Raw genomic sequence first — 19,851 nt, 5'->3', positions numbered from 1 at the left:
GGATATTTTTCCCACTGCCTTTCAGAGAGAGTGGAGGGGGGGAGACATCAATGTGAGAGAGACACACTGATTGGTTCCCTCCCGTTGACGGGAGCCAGGGATTGAGCCTGCAACCAACGTACATGCCATTGGCCGGAATGGAACCCAGGATCCTTCAGTCCGTAGGCTGACACTCTAACCACTGAGCCAAACTGGCTAGGGCTCAAACATCACCTTTTTGGTAACTGCTTCCTTCTTGTATGTCCATAATACTACATATCTACTCTGCTACAATTCATAACATTGAATTAAGGTCATTGATTATATTTCTATTAAATTACAAACTTCTTGAGGGCATGGATTCAATATCCCTCCAGATATTCCTGTGCTCAATATTTATTCTTTCATTCAATAAATATATTTTGAGTGACTGCTATGTCAGGCAGGTCCTAAGAATACAGTAGTTAACAAATCAAACTTCCTTGTCCTTATGAAGCTTGTATTAGTAGAGTAGACAACAGGTAAGTAAAGAAATATATAATACAGCCCTGGCCAGTAATGCTCAGTTGGTTGGGCATCGTCCCAGGCACCAAGAGGTTGCTGGTCCAATTCCTGGTCAGGACACATGCCCAGGTTGTGGGCTCGATTCCCAGTAGGGGGGAGTGCAGGAGGCAGATGATCGATATTTCTCTCGCTTATTGATGTTTCTCTTTCTCTCCACCTTCTTTCCTCTCTCTCTAAAATCAATAAAAAAGTATTTTTAAAAATATGCAGGTAGTGATGACTGTTATGAAGAAAAATAAGGCAGGGCAAAAGAGGGGATAATGGGGAGAGATGTTCTGTGATGTAAGATGGGGTAGTCAAAAAAAGTATTGAATGAATGGATGAAGTATCAGGAGGCACAGGCAGTAGAGTACTTTTATAACCACTAGTAGTAGAGTTGACAACCATAGCAATATGACAAGCAGAGTCAGCTAGCCAGATAACTTAGAAATTAATAAAAATTAGTTAATGTTTAAGCACTTATATAGCAGGCATAGAGCAAAGCACCATATACATATTGTATCATTCAATTATTCTAACGCCCCTAAGACAGATACTATTATTAACCCTATTTTACGAGTAAGAAAACTAAGAAGAGAGATTAACTTGCCCATATTACACATCTGCAAATCTAAAGCAAGACTACATAGCTGCGCTATTCTCCAGACTCCTCATAAACCAACAACACAACAATTCTTACAGGCTTTCAGGCCAGAATAGTTCTCTACCATAAAAGTCAGATTTTACCTCTTGACATCTGAATTACACCCATGTTTTTGGTACAAAGACCACACAGATAGTAAAGATTTCCCCAGGCCTCTGTGAGGGAAGGAGACTTGGATCTATTAAGAAAATAGAACTTACAGCTCCCTGTATCAAATCTCAGACTTGGAGATAAGCTCAGGATCTGGTCACCCTTCGAAGGCTTCTCCCAACTGGACATACTCATCTTCTCACTGTATTCAGGCTTGTCCACCCTCCGCTAGCCATATCCTAAGACCCATTTATTTATCATCTCCACACTTTTTGGTAGAAGTATTTATCAACTCACAAAGGCAGAGTTGTAATGCTGTTTTAAGTGCTTCCTATTGGCTCTAAAAACAGCAAAAGTTATCAGATTGCCTTAAGGACCCAAACCACAGGGCTGAGCCCACTCACTGTTGACCCAAATTATCATTCAGAAACCTTAATTTCTATTGCCCATCTACTTTCCCTAAGGCCTCTGGAGTTGTATTTCTTAAAAAAAAAAAATCTGACCATGGGTTCCTTCCTTCCTTATCATTAGCAGGAGACACCCAGTCTCTTGAGCTCAAAACACCATCAGGTCCAGTCAGCTGAGCTATCTCTGGCCACTTCCCACCTCACACACAGCAATTGCACACTGTTCCTCAAATACATGACTTGCTCTTTAATGTCTCCATGCTTTTACCCTATTTGGTGCATTCTCATTTTCCTGTTACTATATTACTTTAAATTGCCCAAAGCTCACCTCCATGCCTCGTTCCCACTCCCCAGGTACAGTAAGTCTTTTAAGCTCTCCCATAGTACTTCATGTGGTAGTAGATCCAATAGCATGTAGCTGAGTAGACTTTCTAAAATTTTTATTTTATTGATTTTTTTAGAGAGAGAGAGGGAGAGCAAGAGAGAGAAACATTAATGTGAGAGTGCAACATTGATCAGCCGCTTCCTGCGCTAGGGACTGAGCCTGCAACTCGGGCATGTGCCCTGACCCGGAATTGAATTGGCAACCTTTTAGTGCACGGGAGGATGCCCAACCAACTGAGCCACTCCAGCCAGGGTTGAGTGGGCATTTTGATTCTTGGTGTTCACGTGTTTTTTCCATGAGACATTTGTCTTTCTGGAATCCTCAGCATCCAACATGTGCTGAATGAATATATTATTAAAAGTGCTTTTAGGGAAAGTAATCATAAATGGAATTCACAATAATGATGTCACTTACTATGACAATCCCCAAATACCTCTTTATATAAGAATGTCAACCGTTTTCTAGACTGTACCTCTAGCAAAGTATTAAAGGAAAAAGCCAGGACTGCAGGTGATCTAATCTCATAGCTGAGAAACTTTAAGCAGCCTCTGGGATTCAGTAGAATACTTATCCTGCCCAGTTCTAGAACTCTGTAGCTCAAGGAATCCTTCATAAATACTAAGATAATACTATTCCCAGATTTAAAAAGAAAGTTATAGGAATGATTATGGCAGGTCCTCAAATAACATTGTTTCATTTGATGTTATTTCATTATAGCACTGATGAGATGTAGTAGGAACTTGGTTTTGTTTTACATTGCAGAATCTATCCATAATGTTAAGTGAGGACTTACTGTACACCTAAAATAATTTTAAGTATGGTTAACAGCTTTATCCTGTGTTCTTGCTACTTAACAAATGTCAGTTATAAGGTCTTCATGTAAAAATCCAATTATTAAAAACCTATTAAAATAAAAAGTAGGATGAGATAGGTTTACGGAGAATTTTGTTTAAAATTAGCTAATGTCTACAGTTTTGGTGGCATGACTGCTAGATGACCTTGCCTTGGGAACTGCCTTGCACCCCAGCCTCCAGAAAGCCTAGGAATGCCCTTGTTTCCATGAATTCTGAATAAATGGCGGAGATTCCTGATCTCCTTAGTCCCCCATCTAATAGTAATGGTAACAGAGTGGTGATGGCAGTAGGTAGCAATGTAATAGCAACACTTGCTGAGCAATTGCTATGTACTCAGCTAGCACTAGGCCAAGCACTTTATGTATTACTTCATTCCTCACAACAACTCTATAAAGAAAATGCTGCTCCTATCCTATTTTGCAAATGGTTAAATGAAGCTCGGGGAAGTTAAACCTATCCCACCCTGTTGGTAAGTGGTGGAGTCAACAAGTACAAACCAAGGTGGTTTTGCTCCAGAGCCCAAGCTTTTTTCCAACCACTGCATACACTCCCCAGCCTGCAAACACATGTTAAAATCATTCAATAGCATTTTCTTAGATGGGAATATCTCCACTTATGAATGGAAGAATGCATCAATATCTCGCTCAAACTTCATGGGAACAGTAGATGTTACAGATTCTCCTTTAGGACCAAAGAACCCATTTTCCCAGCTGTTGGGAGGATTAGCAGCTAAGGGCTCTCAGCCAAGTCCTTCCCTAGGAACTGCCCTTGGCCTAAGAGAGTAACCTGGCCCAGGGGAGAATCTTCCCCATCCCCCAATTCTAGCTCCAGAGCTTCCTGTGGGACTGGTTGAGGCCTTTGCAGCCTTTGCTCTGACTGTATGACATCTCATTTCCTCCCTCTACCCAATTCTACTGCCTTTACTGCCTCATAGGTGCTACAGAGACAAAGTACTCCCCAATAAACTTGCTGCATGCAAATCTCTTAGGAGTTTGTTCCCCCTAGAAAACTAATATAATTAAGACGTAAAACTACGTGAAGACTAAATTAACAACTGGAAAGTATACTCACGACCACTAACTTCAGTGAAGAGGTACCTGGTAGATAATGCCAAAATTGGACTTATGCATTACTATATATTACACTAACAATCCAAATTAACACCAGTAAAAATGCTTTGAAAGAAAAACTGATAACAAAAGGATAAATATTGTATGATTCCACTTAAATTAGGTACCTAGAATAATGAAATTCACAGAGACAGAAAGCAGAATGGGATAAGGGAAGGAGAAATGGGGAGTTAGTGTTTAATGGGTTACAGAGTTTGGGATGATAAATAGTTCTGGAGATAAAAGGCTGGTGATGGTTGCATAACAACGTGAATGTACTGAATGTCACTAAACTGTACAGTTGAAATGGAGAATTTTATCACAATCAGAACAAAAGCTGGTTCCATCAATGTATTTGGAATACATTTAAAAAATAGTACACATGAGAAAATAACCAGTTTTTTGGACTTCAAAGAAAGGAAGCAAAGTTGCCTGCCCCCCTTCCTCCCTTTTTATTCCTTTCTGCTTTGACAATTAAAATACCAGCCATTGCTGTTCAAAGCATCACAAAGGTCAGTGCATAAAAACTTATAACCCTTAATTCATCTGTATAGAAATAATTTGCTCAGCAAACCCATTATAATGCAAGTACTTCAAAACAATCGCCTCATTTCTCAAAAAGCATTTGCCTTTAAAATTAGAATGTGACATAAAAATTTAGAGCAATACTACAAACGATCTGCTCTGGTAAAATCATCATTACATATGCGGCTTTAGAGACTGCTGAGAATATGTATGCCTCTTCATTTTCCTGTTTGGCCAAAGGCAATTATACAAAATTATTTTTTAAAATATCTGTATGGATTTGTTTTTTGAGAGAGAGAGAAAGGGAGAGGGAGAGGCAGAGGGAGAGAAACACTGATGTGAGAGCACATCAGTTAGCTGCTTCCTGCATGCCCTCTACTGGGGATCAAGCCCGCAAACCCAGCATATGCCATGACTGGAAATCTAACTGGCAACCTTTCAGTGCACAATATGATGCCCAACCAACTGAGCCACACGTTAGGGCCAAAATTATTTTTTAACTTAAAAAGGAGATTTATTATATTAGTATGTCACAATTAGCAATAATCTTGATAATGAAGATAATTTTATTTCTTTTTAATCATAATATTGAAACTACTCAAATCCATATTAGTTAGCTAGGTAAAACAGGGATATAACCGGGGCAAGAGAAAGGCTGAATATTAAGAAAATATACACTAAGTTGAAGGAATCACTTATGTTTAATCTTGAAGTCTACCACTTTGTTTTTTGCCTTTATTATAAGACTGGTTAAAAGAGTAGTTTTAAGAAGAAAATCTAAGTATCTATTGCAACACAAACCTATAAACTTCTACTTTTTTTTTTATAACACACATTTCAGATATGGATTAGTTTGAAATTATTTAGATTAGATTGAAGTAACTTGTTTTATATTTATTTTTAAATATGTTTTTATTGATTTCAGAGAGAGGAAGGGAGAGGGAGAGAGAGAGAGAAACAATTGACCGGCTGCCTCCTGCATGCTCCCAACCGGGGATTGAGCCTGCAACCCGGGCATGTGCCCTGACCGGGCATCAAACCATGATCTCCTGGATCTTAGGTTGATGCTCAACTGCTGAGCCACGCCCAGCCGGGCTCTCTTATGCTCTTCATAGCCTTACTGTTGTCCTAAGTAAAATGTGCCACTTCTACAGATGTGTACCACATACTCTGTTCTCTGGTGATCAGGGATTTGACAGTACCGCTTAGATCACCCACACAGCATCTCTAGTCATAGGGACTTTAACATTAAAGGGCTGAAAATCCGTAAAACCCATATAAAATGATAAAAGGTCAACATTTTGAAGACTAGGGAAAAACAATATGAAGGTAGGATGTTTAAAGGTAACTATGGCCTAGAAATTAGTAATTAACTATGGAGCATAAATTATGGCCTAATATCACCAAAAGGTAATATTAACAAGGTGACATGACCAAGATACAGTTGTTTCATTACTTGCTAAAATGTACCATAGCTATTAGAATCTGTAATCTACATTTAAAAACATGAGTTCTTGTTTCTGTTACTCTTTTCCATGAGGTTAATATGAAAACAACTTAAGGGAAAGCAAACACATAACAGTCACAGATGCACAAGGTTACCAGACTGTGAGCAAAGGAAACATGAAGAATATTATACATTGCACAAGGGTCAGACATAAGGTGAGTGGCTCACCTCTTCTGTCCTTCGAGTCAGAATTACCTGTGTAACAAGTGAAAAATAGAAACATTCATTCAAATTAAAACATTACTATTCAACCTAAGGTAAGACTAAATAAACTCTAGAAATACAGATACTTTCATCTTTGTATATAAGACACCCTCCAACAACTGGAAAACAAAATTGCCCAGATTTCACTGAACTTTTTAATCAGTGGTTTGTCCTTCTCTGTAAGTATAAAAACAATGCAGCATCAATATTCATAAAAAGTACAAGAATATAAAAAGAAATATAAACAATGGTATGAGAGGTCTTTATGTCTTTTAGGTCATTAAAATGCAACAGTTCATAATTAAGTTAAGGATATGAAAGACCTAAATGATAATAGGTAATAAAATCTAATTCATATAGACCAAACTCTACATACTAACAGAAAAAAAAAATTTCAAAGGTTTGTGGAATATCCACAAATCCTTATAAATTCCCTACAGTAGAAATAATAGACAAAATTCTTTAATCATGATGCAATAAAACTAGAAATTAAAAGCCCTGGCTGGGTAGCTCAGTTGGCTAGAGTGTCATCCCAATATACCAAGGTTGCACATTTATTTATTTATTTATTATTTATTTATTTATTAAATATATCTTTATTGATTTCAGAGAGAGGAAGGGAGAGGGAGAGAGAGAGATAGAAACATCAATGATGAGAGAGTCATTGATCTGCTGCAGCCCGCAGCCGGGGCATGTGCCCTAACCGGAATCAAACCCTGATCGCCTGGATCCTAGGCCGATGCTCAACCGCTGAGCCAAGCCCGGCTGGGCCCAAGGTTGCACATTTAATCCCTGGTCAGGGCATATACAAGTATCAACCAATGAATGTATAAATAATTGGAACAAATTAATGTTTCTCTCTCTCTAAAAATCAATCAATAAAAATTTAAATAAATAAAATAAAACTAGAAATTAACAAAAAAGTCACTTGAAAATTAAAAACAAAACCAAATTGCAAAGTACCTAAAAAATAACAATAAAATCAGTCTTGTGGCAAAATCCACCCTCTCCCAGTATCAATCTCCTCTTCTTTTTGTCTTTAGTCCAGAACACCCCCCCCTTTTTTTTTTAAACCTTCACCTGAGGACATGCTTAGAGAGGGAGGGAAGGAGAGAGTGAGCAAGAGAAACATTGATCGATTGGCTTCCATATGTGCCACAACAGGAGATGGAACCCACAACCCAGGTATGCACCCTGACCAGGAATTGAACTGGCAACCTTTTAGCACACAGGACAAGGCTCAACCAACTGAGACACTCCAGCTAGGCCAAAAACCATTTTTGTTTTGTTTTGTTTTCAGCTGAGCACAAAGCTGTCTAGCTAGACTACACTTCTGAGACTCCTTTGTGCTAGGTGTTGTCATATGAGGAATTCAGCCAATGGGATGTGAGCAAAAGTGATGAAGGCAACTTCTGGTCATATCTCTTGTAAAAAAATTGTGTGTTCCCATTGCCTGTTTACCCTTCCCAAGGGATAAAACCAGAACCCAATGATGAGAGCCACCTTTAGCCAAACAACTGAGGGAAATTTTGTTAGGATGGCACAGCCACAAGAAAACAGGAACTTGGTCCTAGATGAAGAGGCAAAGCCCCCTATCTACCTCTAGAATGTGACAGTGGAGAAAGACACTTTTGTCTTGAGTCAATGAATTTTGGTGTGTCTTTGTCAAAGTAGCTTAGACTGTACCATAACTGATACAGTTACCTACAAGAACACTTACAGAATATGGTTAAAACTATGCTTAATAAAAAAGTCACAGCACTATATTATTTGGGAAGAATAAAAACAAATTAAGCATTCAATTCAGGAAGACAGAAAAAGTACAAAATAAATCTAAGAAAAGTGGAAAAAAGAATAAGTAAAAAATAAATTAATACAAAGTAAAAAAGACAGAACTAATAAATATACGATAGCAGGTTCTTTGGAAAAAAAGGCAATGAATCATAAAACAGATAAATGGTTAGCCAAGCTAATCAATAAAAAGAACATAAATATGTAAAATAAATATTCACAGCTCTGTAAGAAATTAATCCTAAGATAGGAGTTTTTCTCAAATCCATTCAAGTAATTTTGTTTTTTTGTTTTAAATTTTTTAAAAAATGTATCTTTATTGATTTCAGAGAGAGGAAAGGAGAGGGAGAGAGAGAGATGGAAACATCAATGATGAGAGAGTCATTGATCAGCTGCAGCCCACAACCCGGGCATGTGCCCTGACCGTGAATCAAACCCTGATCACGTGGATCCTAGGTCGACGCTTAACCGCTGAGCCACGCCCGGCTGGGCCAAGTAATTTTGAAAACATGAATGAAATGCAGTTTTCTAGGTAAACTTCAACACTTTCCATGAAGCAAAACAAAACATTGGCCGCTAAAACCAAAATGTAGCACAAATACAAAGGAAACACATAGAACAATTTCATTTAAAAATAACTAGGAGTAGATTCAATGACATGGAAGCATAGATGAGACTGACGAATGTCAGAGGGATGGAGGAGGGCGGGGTGGGTGGAGGGGGAGAGAGTAACCAAAGAATTTATATGCATATATGCACAACCCAAGGACACGGGCAATGGTGGGGAGAGGGACTGGGGAGAGGGATGGGACAGGGTGGAATGGGTCATTGGGGAGAAAAAGAGACATCTGTAATATTTTAAACAAAAATAAAATTTAAAAATAAATAAATAAATAAACAAATAAAACTATGAGTATCAATGGGAAAACAATCCCGAATAAAATAATTATCAAACAAATTGCAACAATTCACTGAAGAAAAACACAACCAAATATAGTTGTTTTTGCAGGAATGTAAACAGTTCAAAAAAACAGAAAATCTGGTAATATGATTCATCATAGCATATGATTAAAAAGAAAAAATCATATAGGTCTTGCTCATTGATGTCGAACAGGCAAATGGCAAAATTTAACACCCATTCTTGACATAATGCTCTTTGAAACAGGAATAAAGTAACAAACCTTGAACATGATAAACGTTTACCTCAACGCCATGTTTAATAGAAAACCACTGAGAGTGCCCTCCTTAGAGTCAGCACAAGACAAGGCTGCCTGCTTTTGTTTCTTAACTTTGTTCTGCAGGTATTTGCCAATTTTTTTTTTAATCCTCGCATGAGGATATTTTTTCCATTGCTTTTCAGAGAGTGGGAAGGGAGAAAGGGAAGGGGAGGAGAAACCAATGTGAGACATCGACTGGTTGCCTCCCACACTGCACCCCAACCAGGGTCGGGGAGCGAACCAACCCTTGGGTGTGGGGGCAGACATTCTAACCACTGAACCACACCGGCCAATTTATGTAAACAGAAGGAAAAATGAGATCTAAAAATTAGGAATAGATATTTGCAGATGAGATGACTTAAAGACTTATGATAAGGAAATTTATTAAGATGACCAGTATAGTCCTGGCTTGCTCAGTAGTTAGAGCATGGGCCACGCACAGAAAGTTGTGGGTTGGATTCCAGGTCAAGGGCACGCACCAGGGTTGCAGGTTTGCTCCCTGCCCCCGGTCAGGGTGCATGTGGGAGACAACCAATACATGTGTCTCTCTCACACTGATGTTTCTCTCTCTCTTTCTCTCTCCCCTCCCTCCCTCCCTTCCACTCTCTCTAAAAGAAAAAAGAAAAAAAATCAATGGAAAAAATATCCTTGGGTAAAGATTAACAGAAAAAGAAAAGATGACCAGTAGAAAATGTACCTACAAAGACCAATAGCCTAATTATACCTAAAACTAAAACAATGCTACATGTCAATTACAGCTCAATTTTTAAAAATAGCCTCCTTATATAATGGAAGAAAGTACTCCATTTTAACCAGCAAAACAAAACAAAACAACAAAGCAAAAAAGCCCTTCAAAATATTAGAAATAAACTGAACAAAACATGTACGACATCAGTGGCAAAAACTTAAAACACTTTCAAGAAATACAAAATAAGACCAGAAAATAAACTACACCACATTCTTGGATAGGAAGACTTAAAGATTTCAATTTTCCCTGTTAATCTATAAATTTAACATGTTCAATAAAAACTTTTTTCCTGCTGTACAATCTGATTCTCACGTTCATGAAGAAAAATAATCAATAATTGCTAGCCAAATTCTGAAAAATAAGATTAATAAGGGATGATTCACCTTATCAGATATTCAATATTTTACAAAGTTACAATTATTAAACTGTGGAGTTTTTTACATGGACTGAAAAAATATATTATTCATTAAAGGGTATTGGGACAAGTAGTGAACCATTTGGGGGAAAAAACAGATCCACAGCTCACACTTTACATCAGAACAGATTCTAGGCGAATCAAAGATTTCAGCACATACATGCATGCACATTCATATGCACACACACAGAAGAAACTATAAAAGTCTAGAATAAAACATAGGGAAAATTATTTCATAATACTGGAGTCAGGAAAGATATGATCCAATACCTAGAAAACATTTTGCTAAAACAAAATTTTAAAAAATCAAAAATTTAATTTAAAAAATTTAAAAATTGCTGTCCAGCTGGCTTGGCTCTCAGTGGTTGAGCATCAACCCATGAACCAGGAGGTCACGGTTCAATTCCTGGTTAGGGCAGAAGTCCAGGTTGCAGCCTCGATCCCCAGTAGGGGGCGTGCAGGAGGCAGCTGATCAATGATTCTCTCTCATCACTGATGTTTCTGTCTGTCTCTCCCTCTTTGAAATCAATAAAAACATATTTTTTTAAAAATTTAAAAATTGCTAATGATAGTTTCTGCAATGCAGACAAGCTAGATGACCAACTAGGGGAAAATATCTGCAGCTTTATCACAGGTAGGCATAGGGCTCATTTTCCTAGTATTAAAAGACTTCTCTAAATTAGTCAGAAAAGCCTAACATTCTAATACTGTTAACACATTTCATGTCTCAGAGAAGACTGAAACTGCATTTCACTGGTGACTTTTATTCGAGATCAGTAAACCATAAGTAAACCTTTGTTGTGCATCAGGATGTCATAGTCTGAACCACAGATTTTACTCATCACCACCATTTTACCAATCCTTCTATAACTGTAACATCATTAGTCTTGGTTAAATCAGCATTTGATGTTTTATATTATTATGACTATGTAATATTATCATTACTTGCTGAGCTATGGGTATAATGTGATTGTTTTTCTTTTCTTGTACTATCTTTTTTTGGATTTAATAATTGCCTTATATTTTTGTTTAGTGTTCTATTTCCCTTTTCCATTTTCTCTGTTCTCATCTTCCAAAACTCCTATTATTTGGATACCGGACATATCCTGAATTAATTTTTTAATCTTCTTAATTTTTCTTTCCTACTACTGAACTTTGCTTTGAGTTTCTGTTTTTCTCCTTTTTAAAATAAGCAAGTTATATTCCCTTTTCTTCCATTTATAACAAAATAATAAATACACTGTGTACATTTCTGCACATTGCTTTTTTCAGTTAGTCTATTATACTTGTTCTATATTAAAGAGCTGCTTCACTGTATGGATATACCTTAATGTATTTATCCAGTCTTCCCTGTCAATGTGCATTAAGGTTATTTTCAGAGTACTCTAACAAACAATACAATTTGTCACTTCACGCATATATAATAATACTGGTAGGATAAATTATTTTAAGGGTGCATTTGTAAACTGATGGATATTGCCAGATTTCCCTCAATTAGGAAATATATTCCCACAAGCAGTATGTCAAGAGTGCCCGTTTTTCTGTACTTGCTTCAATGCAGTAAAATATCAAACTTAAATCCGTCAGGTGAAAATTAGCACCACATATGTATAGGGTGTTTTCTGTTGCTACTGTTTGGGTTTTTTAGAGAGAGAGGAAGGGAAAGGGAGAGAAAAACATTGAGGTGAGGTGAAAGTGAAACATAGATTGGCTGCCTCCTGCACATCCCCTACCAGGGATCAAGCCCCCAACCCGGGCATGTGCCCTGACTGGGAATCAAACCAGAGACCCTTTTGGTGCACGGGACGACGCCCAACAAACCAAGCCACACCTGCCAAGGCTCAGTATGGCTTTAATTTGCATTTCACTGAATGAGGTTGAGCATCTTTTCATATTTGGAAAGATAATTTATATTTCTTTTTCTGAGAACTTTCTGTTGATATGCTTTGCCTGGGTTGGGCTGAAGCCGTGAACAAACTGGCACTGCAACTCAATTGTTTCTCTGAGATCCTCTCTAACTCCACCCCTGGACACAGGTCTCTCACTCCATATATAACTGTTTTGGACATCCAGACCCATTTTCTTTACCATGGTCTCCATGGATCCCTTCCTTTTCAGGGATAGTGCTATTACTTGGCTTCTGTATACTTGCATCTTCAGTCTCTTGCATAATCCATTAGCTCCCCTCTTTCTCTTATATTTTCAATCTTCTCTACTTCTAAACATGATTAAACCTCCCCAAACCAGGAACCTATGCAAAGCAGGACATCTTCCAGAATCTTTCTTCTTTCCTCTTAACCCTGTATTAATCAGATATTCCTAAGAATTCCCTATATCTAGATTTCATTACTTTGGGCAATTTTACTTATTCCAAAAAATTTTATGGCTAGAAAACACAAACAAAAATAATAAAGGATGAATAAATTCAAATAGCAAAGGAAAGAAAAATAGAAACTGTCTCTAGTACCTGAAGGAGGGAAAGTTTCTGGAGTGGTTGCTGCAGTGCTGGAATTCACCTCCCAAGGTTCTGTTCTGACATCTGTGAATGGGTTATCTGGAAGCCATGTTCCATTTGGTGAAACTGTAGTAATTACAGAATTGGTGCTTGCTAGTCTTGTGGTCCCATTCTCAGAATCTGAAGAATTGGCAGTGGTTACATAGGTGGATCCCAGAGTTAGATTTGGGCTGAATGTTGGTGTCACAGAAGTTGTTACTGAAGAAGCAGGACTTGAAGTTTTTGTCTCTTCTTTTATTGACTCTGCTATCGTTACTTCATTAGATCTCGTAGGTGAAGCTATAAAAACCAAGAAAATAAGGAAACATCACATGACGAGCTTAAAAGCTATGAGGCACAAAGTATCAAATCTTAATAAGCTCTCAAACACCTCTACACCAGTAGAAGAATGAAAAAACTAGAGAGGGCACGTGCACACACTCTCTTTATCTAGTGCTGGACCCTTCCTACCAACTTCAAAAGACTACTGAAGGGAGGAAGAAACTGGATTCTTTTTTTTTTTTTAGTTTATCTTTATTGTTGAAAGTACTACAGATGTCCCTCTTTTCCCCCCATTCATCCCCTTCACCCCACATCTTCACCCCCAGCCCCAGGAGAAACTGGATTCTTTACTTAGTTCCTCAGAATATATAGGAGGCTTAAATAACAACACTTTTTGTACTTTTCTGGAATGAACACATGATCTTTTTACTTACTTAAAATAGTATGTATATGATATATGTCATAATATGTAGTATAGTATAGACCACGATGATGAGCATTCACTACAACTCAGAGATTTCCAAAGACATTTATTTTACCATTACATTTATTTATTTATTTTTTACCATTACTTTTAAGTAAAACTTATTTTTCCTTCTCTAATACAGGGTGAGGAACATCCCGACTTGCGGGCCATATACGGCCCATTAAATCATTTGGTCTAGCCCTGCCAAGGCAACCACAGGCAGGACTCGAAATTCAGTAAATCTAGGAGCTTTTTTCCCAGCGAATTTTTAAGTTGATAATTTCATATGGTCCTCAAATTACGTTATAAATATCCAAATGGCCCTTGAGAGAAAAAAGGTTCCCACCCCTGCTCTAATATCACCTAGGTCATCAATTTTGAGTCATTAAATGTGAAAGCAAAATTCTACTCTGAATACAGCCTTATTAAATGACAATTTACCTGTGGTTGCATTGTTGGCACTGACATGTATCAGACTACTGACAAGCAGAACAAGAATGATCCAGGGATCCATGCTGACCTGGAAAATAGAGAGCTATGTTAGATAAGATTCTATAACTATGTCCAAACTACTCACACCAAAGGAGTATTTTGGGCAAAATCTTCCCAGCTATTAAAATGTGCACACAGGACAAATGATTTTTTTGGGAAGTCTGATATGTACATTTTTCCAGGAATCCAACTACTTAACTGAATCTTTATACAAATATAAATAAAACTTAATAAGAACAAACATTATATATATATATTTATTGATTTCAGAGAGAAGAAGGGAGAGGGAGAGGAAGGGAAACATCAATGGTAAGAGAGAATCATCGATAGGCTGCCTCCTGCACACCTCCTACTGGGGATTGAGCCTACAACCTGGGCTTGTGCCATGACAAGGAATCAAATAGCAATCTCCTGGATCTTAGATCGATGCTCAACTGCTGAGCCATGCTGGCTGGGCAGAACAAACTTTTTTGAGCAGTGATTCTCAACCTTAGCTGTGCTTGCTTTAGAATCACCCAAAGAACTTTTAAAATTCCCCATGCCAAACTATATCTCTAGGGGTGAGAGGTAGGTAGCTGTCCTTTTAAAAGCTCTCCAGGTGATTGCTATATGCAGCTTTAGCATCTTCAGAATGAGAAATATGGAGAAGATAGGTTGACTACATAGTGCCCTTCAAAGCAGACATCACATAGCTGTCCTCAAGCTTTATTCCACCTCAAACCATATCAAAGGGCTTTGGCACATTCCCACCACTAACAGTGGCTCATTCACCCATTCAGATTTCTGTGCCCTACACTGAACTACGTACTAGGGAAACAACTGCACAGCAGTACAGTCATAGGTACTATATTCATGGGTCTCACAGCCATAGAGAGTAATTCAATATGGTAGTGACTCTCCATGGGAAGCAGGACATGCCTCTCCTGAGAAAGGGTAGGGACATGAAGATGGCTTGCATATACCCCAGGAGTTTGCCTCTGGTAACAGAACCATGCCTAACAAGAAAATGGATTTGGCAGGTAGCCTTTCCAAGGTGCAGCCATACAAGATTTGACCATATCCTCACTCTTCCCATCTGACCATAATCCAAAACTGGAAAAGCACACAATTCCCTCCATAGGAATAGGAAACAGATTAGAAGGCTGATTATTACATATGCATCTATTTTTGATAAATCAATAGGAAATGTTTGGGGAAAAATATGTATTTGGGGAGAGGGGGTTAGACCATTGCCTCATTAAACAGACCAAAATAAAATCCAGTTAAGAATTAAATGTTTAAAAGCATATTTTAAAAGGGAATAAATAAATTTACGTGAACTCAGGATGAGGAAGGAAAACATAAAGGCAATGTAAGAAATCACAAAGGTTAAAAATGAAACACCTAACAATAGAAAAACACTTCTAAATGTAAAAGAAATCAATTATAAATAATGTTCATTAATAGGAAGATTCAATATTGTCAAGATGTCAGTTCTTCCCATTTTGGTCTATAGATTCAATACAATTTCAATCAAAATCCTAGCAAGTTATTTTGTGGATACTGAACAGCTTATTCTAAAGTTTATAATAGAGAGAGACAAAAGACAGAATAGTCAACTCAGTACTGAAGAAGAACAAAGCTGGAGAGGGAGCACTATCCTACTTCAAGACTTACTATAAAGCAATATTAATCAAGACAGTGTGGCACTGGTGAAAGAACAAACAGATCAGTGGAACAGAAAAGAGAGCCCAAATACAGACCAACATAAATATAGCCAATTGATTTTTTTTTTTTAAATGTGTCTTTATTGATTTTAGAGAGGAAAGGAGAGGGGGAGAAAGAGAAAGAAACATCAATGATGAGACAGTCATTGATCGGTTGCCTCCTGCATGCCCCCTACTAGGAATCGAGCCTACAACCCGGGCATGTGCCCTGACCGGGAATTGAACTGTGATTTCCTGGATCATAGGTCAATGCTCAACCACTGAGAAATGCCCGGTTGCACTACAGAAGAAATTTAAAAAGCCAGATGGAGACAGAATAGACCACCCTGATCATTTTGGTTCAATGGTTAGAGCGTCAGCCCAAGGACTGAAGGGTTCCAGGTTTGAGTCCAGCCTCAGTTGTAGGCTTTATCCTGGCCCTAGCTGGAGTGTGTGAAGGAGGCAACCAATTGATGTGTGTCTCTCACATCGATGTTTCTCTCTCTCTCTCTCCCCGCCCCTTCCACTCTCTGAAAAGTAATGGAAAAAATATCCTTGGGTGTGGATTAAAAAAAAAAAAAGAAGACTGAATAGACCACATGATCTCAACTAAATTTATGAATGTATATGCATGAAAGTAAGACTGGAAGGAAAAATCTATAAACATTTTGGCATAGCACTTTATGATTTTTATTTTCTTTATATTGTACTTTTATTTTCTAAAATTTTAAAAATAAAAAGCATATTTTGATAAATAAAAATAATCAGTAAAATTAAGTTAAAAAATAGATTTCACTACATCATGAATATAAGAAGCAAAACTAAAAGAAGAAAAATGTACAAGGAAGCCATACCTCAAGTGAAAGAATGCAAGGGAAAAGAACAAACACAGAGTGGATTGCAGGTTGGAAAAGATTTGTATGCATAAGCTACAGAGTGAGAGATACCTCAAATGCGTCACTAAAAAGGTACATATATCACAATCAGGAAAACCATGGTGAAGGCCTAATTTTTTTCAGAGGATATACAGACCCTCATGCAAATTCCTGCGACTTCCTGATCTCCAGACTAAACTGCAACCACACCTATGCTCACTTCCCCTCCTCCAACCACATCTTCTATTCCAAGCATCTTAGAGCTGCATGTCAGGAAGCAGGGGTGAAGTTTCCTCACTCTTCATGGATGCTGTATGCAAACAGTTTTTCCTGGAGCCTGCTTAGCAGTCCCTGCTCCTAAGGGCTTTTTTGCCTAATGATTGCTGGTACTCCCTAGTTACTGCAATGTAGTTCACAGTTTTCTTTCCATTCCCATCCCCATCCCCAAGTCCTGATATTCTTCTCCTAGAAGGCTGTTCAACACCCTCACAGACAACAGCCACTACAATTCACATCTGGGCCAGCGGCTGAGTTCCCTGACTTCCTCAGCTCCAACCTTATACCTCTACTCCACTTGGGCCACCTATGACAATGGCTCACTCTAGGCTCTGTCATCACCAAGAAAAGCTCTCATCCAACTCTCCAACCACAGTCCTTTATCCTTGCAGTTCTCTCCTAATACTTCTGCTACATCTGTTCTCTGACCTAACCAGGCTTTTGGTCCCTTGAATCCCTCTCTAATTTTCTTTTCAGTATCTCTGTCCTGTCTTTATTTTCCTCTCTACTCAATCAAGAATTTGGTGTCAGTTCAATCATTCCCCTGCTAATATCCTAAATTACTTTGGTACCCCCCTCAAACCCAATCCTGAACTAATCCTACATACACTTGGACTGCCAAATGCTGCCTAAGAAAATCAAACAACCCATAAAGTTGATGTCACTATTTCTGCCTCAATGGAACTCTGAAAACCAGCAATCTTTCTGTATTTCCCTATTCAACTCTCTCGCAAATTTTCCATAGTAGTGATTTCAAAGAACCTCCTTTTCTCTCCAACCACCTCTTCCTATACCCTTGGCTGTTGGCCTTGCCTTCACTTCAGAGAGAATAGAAGCCATTGGACTGGGACACCCTTAATTTCCAGTCACCATATTTACACATTTCCTTCTCTGCAGTTCTTTCCAAGAATCTCAGTCCATTAGAAACCTTACCCTGTAGATCCTCTACCACCTTCTCCTAGATTGAATTCCTCCCTTTCATAACAGCATTTAAACATAAGAATTTATCAAATAAAAATAATAACTCCTTTGAATTTACATCAATCCTCCAAATAACATTCTCTCTACTACAAATTTCTAGAAAGAGTTGTGTCCATGGCAATCTGGCCTCTTTTACCATCATTCTACTAAAACAATTACCTCCATACTTTTAAAGAATGAGCTCTTTTAGCCTAGCTGGCAAGGCTCAGCAGTTAAACATCGACCTATGATCCAGGAGATCGAGGTTCGATTCCCGGTCAGGGCATATGCCCCAGTTGTGGACTTGATCCTCAGTGGGGGGCGTGCAGAAGGCAGCTGATCAATGACTCTCTCATCATTGATGTTTCTCTCTCTCTCTTTTTCTCTCCCCTTTCTTCTCTCTGAAATCAATAGGGACATATTTTGTTTAAAAAGAAAAAGTATGAGCTCCTTTAATATATTTCCAACTCATTCACAAAGAACTAATTTCCCTAATATATAAAGGACATCTACAGATTAGATGAATAAAAAGGAGACCAAAAACCCCCCCAAAATAGGCAAAAGACATGAGACAATTCACAGAAAAACTAAACATTTCTCTTAAATATATGAAAAGATGCTCAACCTCACTCATGATCGAATTAAAGCTATACCTTTTTTCAACTATCAGAAACAAATATAAAAAACTTGAACAACACTACACTGGCAAGGATTTGAGTGAACAGATACTCTCATACAATCTGTAAATATTTATCAGAATTAAGCAAGCACAAACCCTTTGACACAATCCCACTTCAGAACTCTCCAGATATACCCATATTTTAAAAGTGACCTATGTACAAGATTATTCAATGCAGCATTATCTGCAATTTTAAAAAAAACAAACTGAAAATAACCTAAATGTTTATCAGTAGGAGAAGTGAACATGATTAAATAAATCATGGCATATTCACAAAACGGAATACTATGCCGTTGTTAAACAGAATGAGGAAGCTCTTTGGAGATCCATTTTAGTGCACGAGACCACCTCTGATTTTGAACTAACTTAAAAATAATTTTTACAAAAAATTAAAATTCACCGTGGGGGGGAGGGGGCACTGGTATTTCTGTCTCTCCCCCACACCCTTCTTCCCCTACCTCCCACACAACTTTTTGTTGTTAAATCTCTCAACCTCTGTCACATATGATTTATTGATACCCGATACTGTCTCAAATTCATCACTTCCCCACACCATTCTCTGAATTGAAGATTTAAAAAACTGGTTCTATGATAAAGGTCTAGTTTCAATATAGATAAACAGTTAAATGGTTTAAATTTGAGGGAAATATGCACTACCAAATGTCAAAAGGAAACCAGCCCTGCCAGCCAGCTGTAGTGTGCACGATGTCAGAAACCTTGTGCATGCATTCTAATAGTTGAAATGGTCCGCTTTGTCACAGGATGATTTTTAGGATGAGCTCTATTTGTGATATTTTAAAAATTAGTTTGTCTCACAGCTTCTTATACAACTAAATATACACTTACTTTACAATCCAGTAATTCCATTCCTATATATTTACCCAAAAGAAATAAAAAAACATATGTCCACAAAAAGACTAGTACAAGAATGTCCATAATAACAAAAAACTGAAAACAACCCAGGTAACCAACAATAAGAGAATACATAAACAGTGATATTTTTCTCACAATGGAACATTACTCAGAAATAAAAAGGAAAGAATTACTGATATACACAGCAACGTAGGTGAATCTAAAAAACACCACATCAGTTGGCAGCCAACTGATGTTGATGTTTCTCTCTCATCAATGTTTTTATCTCTCTCCTCCCCTCCTCTCTAAAATCAATAAAAACATTTTAAAAATAAATAAAAAACATCACACT

General features: G+C 37.8%; 1 protein-coding gene across 2 annotated transcripts in view; it reads right to left on the bottom strand.

Moving 5' to 3' along the window:
* The window catches only part of PTPRA (protein tyrosine phosphatase receptor type A), a 110,293-nt gene that overhangs the window by 52,714 nt on the left and 37,728 nt on the right, over positions 1-19,851 (bottom strand). Inside the window, exons 2-4 of one of the 2 annotated variants that reach the window (XM_081150281.1) lie at positions 14,122-14,200; positions 12,906-13,232; positions 6,232-6,258 (exon numbers count right to left, since the gene is read on the bottom strand). In XM_081150281.1, coding sequence (XP_081006407.1) covers positions 6,232-6,258; positions 12,906-13,232; positions 14,122-14,194 — 427 coding nt within the window. In that variant the 5' untranslated portion in view covers positions 14,195-14,200. The remainder of the gene's footprint in view (positions 1-6,231; positions 6,259-12,905; positions 13,233-14,121; positions 14,201-19,851) is intronic. The other variant, XM_081150282.1, reaches the window with a different exon arrangement.

This window comes from Miniopterus schreibersii (genome assembly GCF_964146895.1).
Source record: "Miniopterus schreibersii genome assembly, chromosome: 10".
NCBI classification, from domain to species: domain Eukaryota; kingdom Metazoa; phylum Chordata; class Mammalia; order Chiroptera; family Miniopteridae; genus Miniopterus; species Miniopterus schreibersii.
Note: the sequence above shows the minus strand (reverse complement) of the source record. Positions and strands in the feature narration are given on the sequence as shown.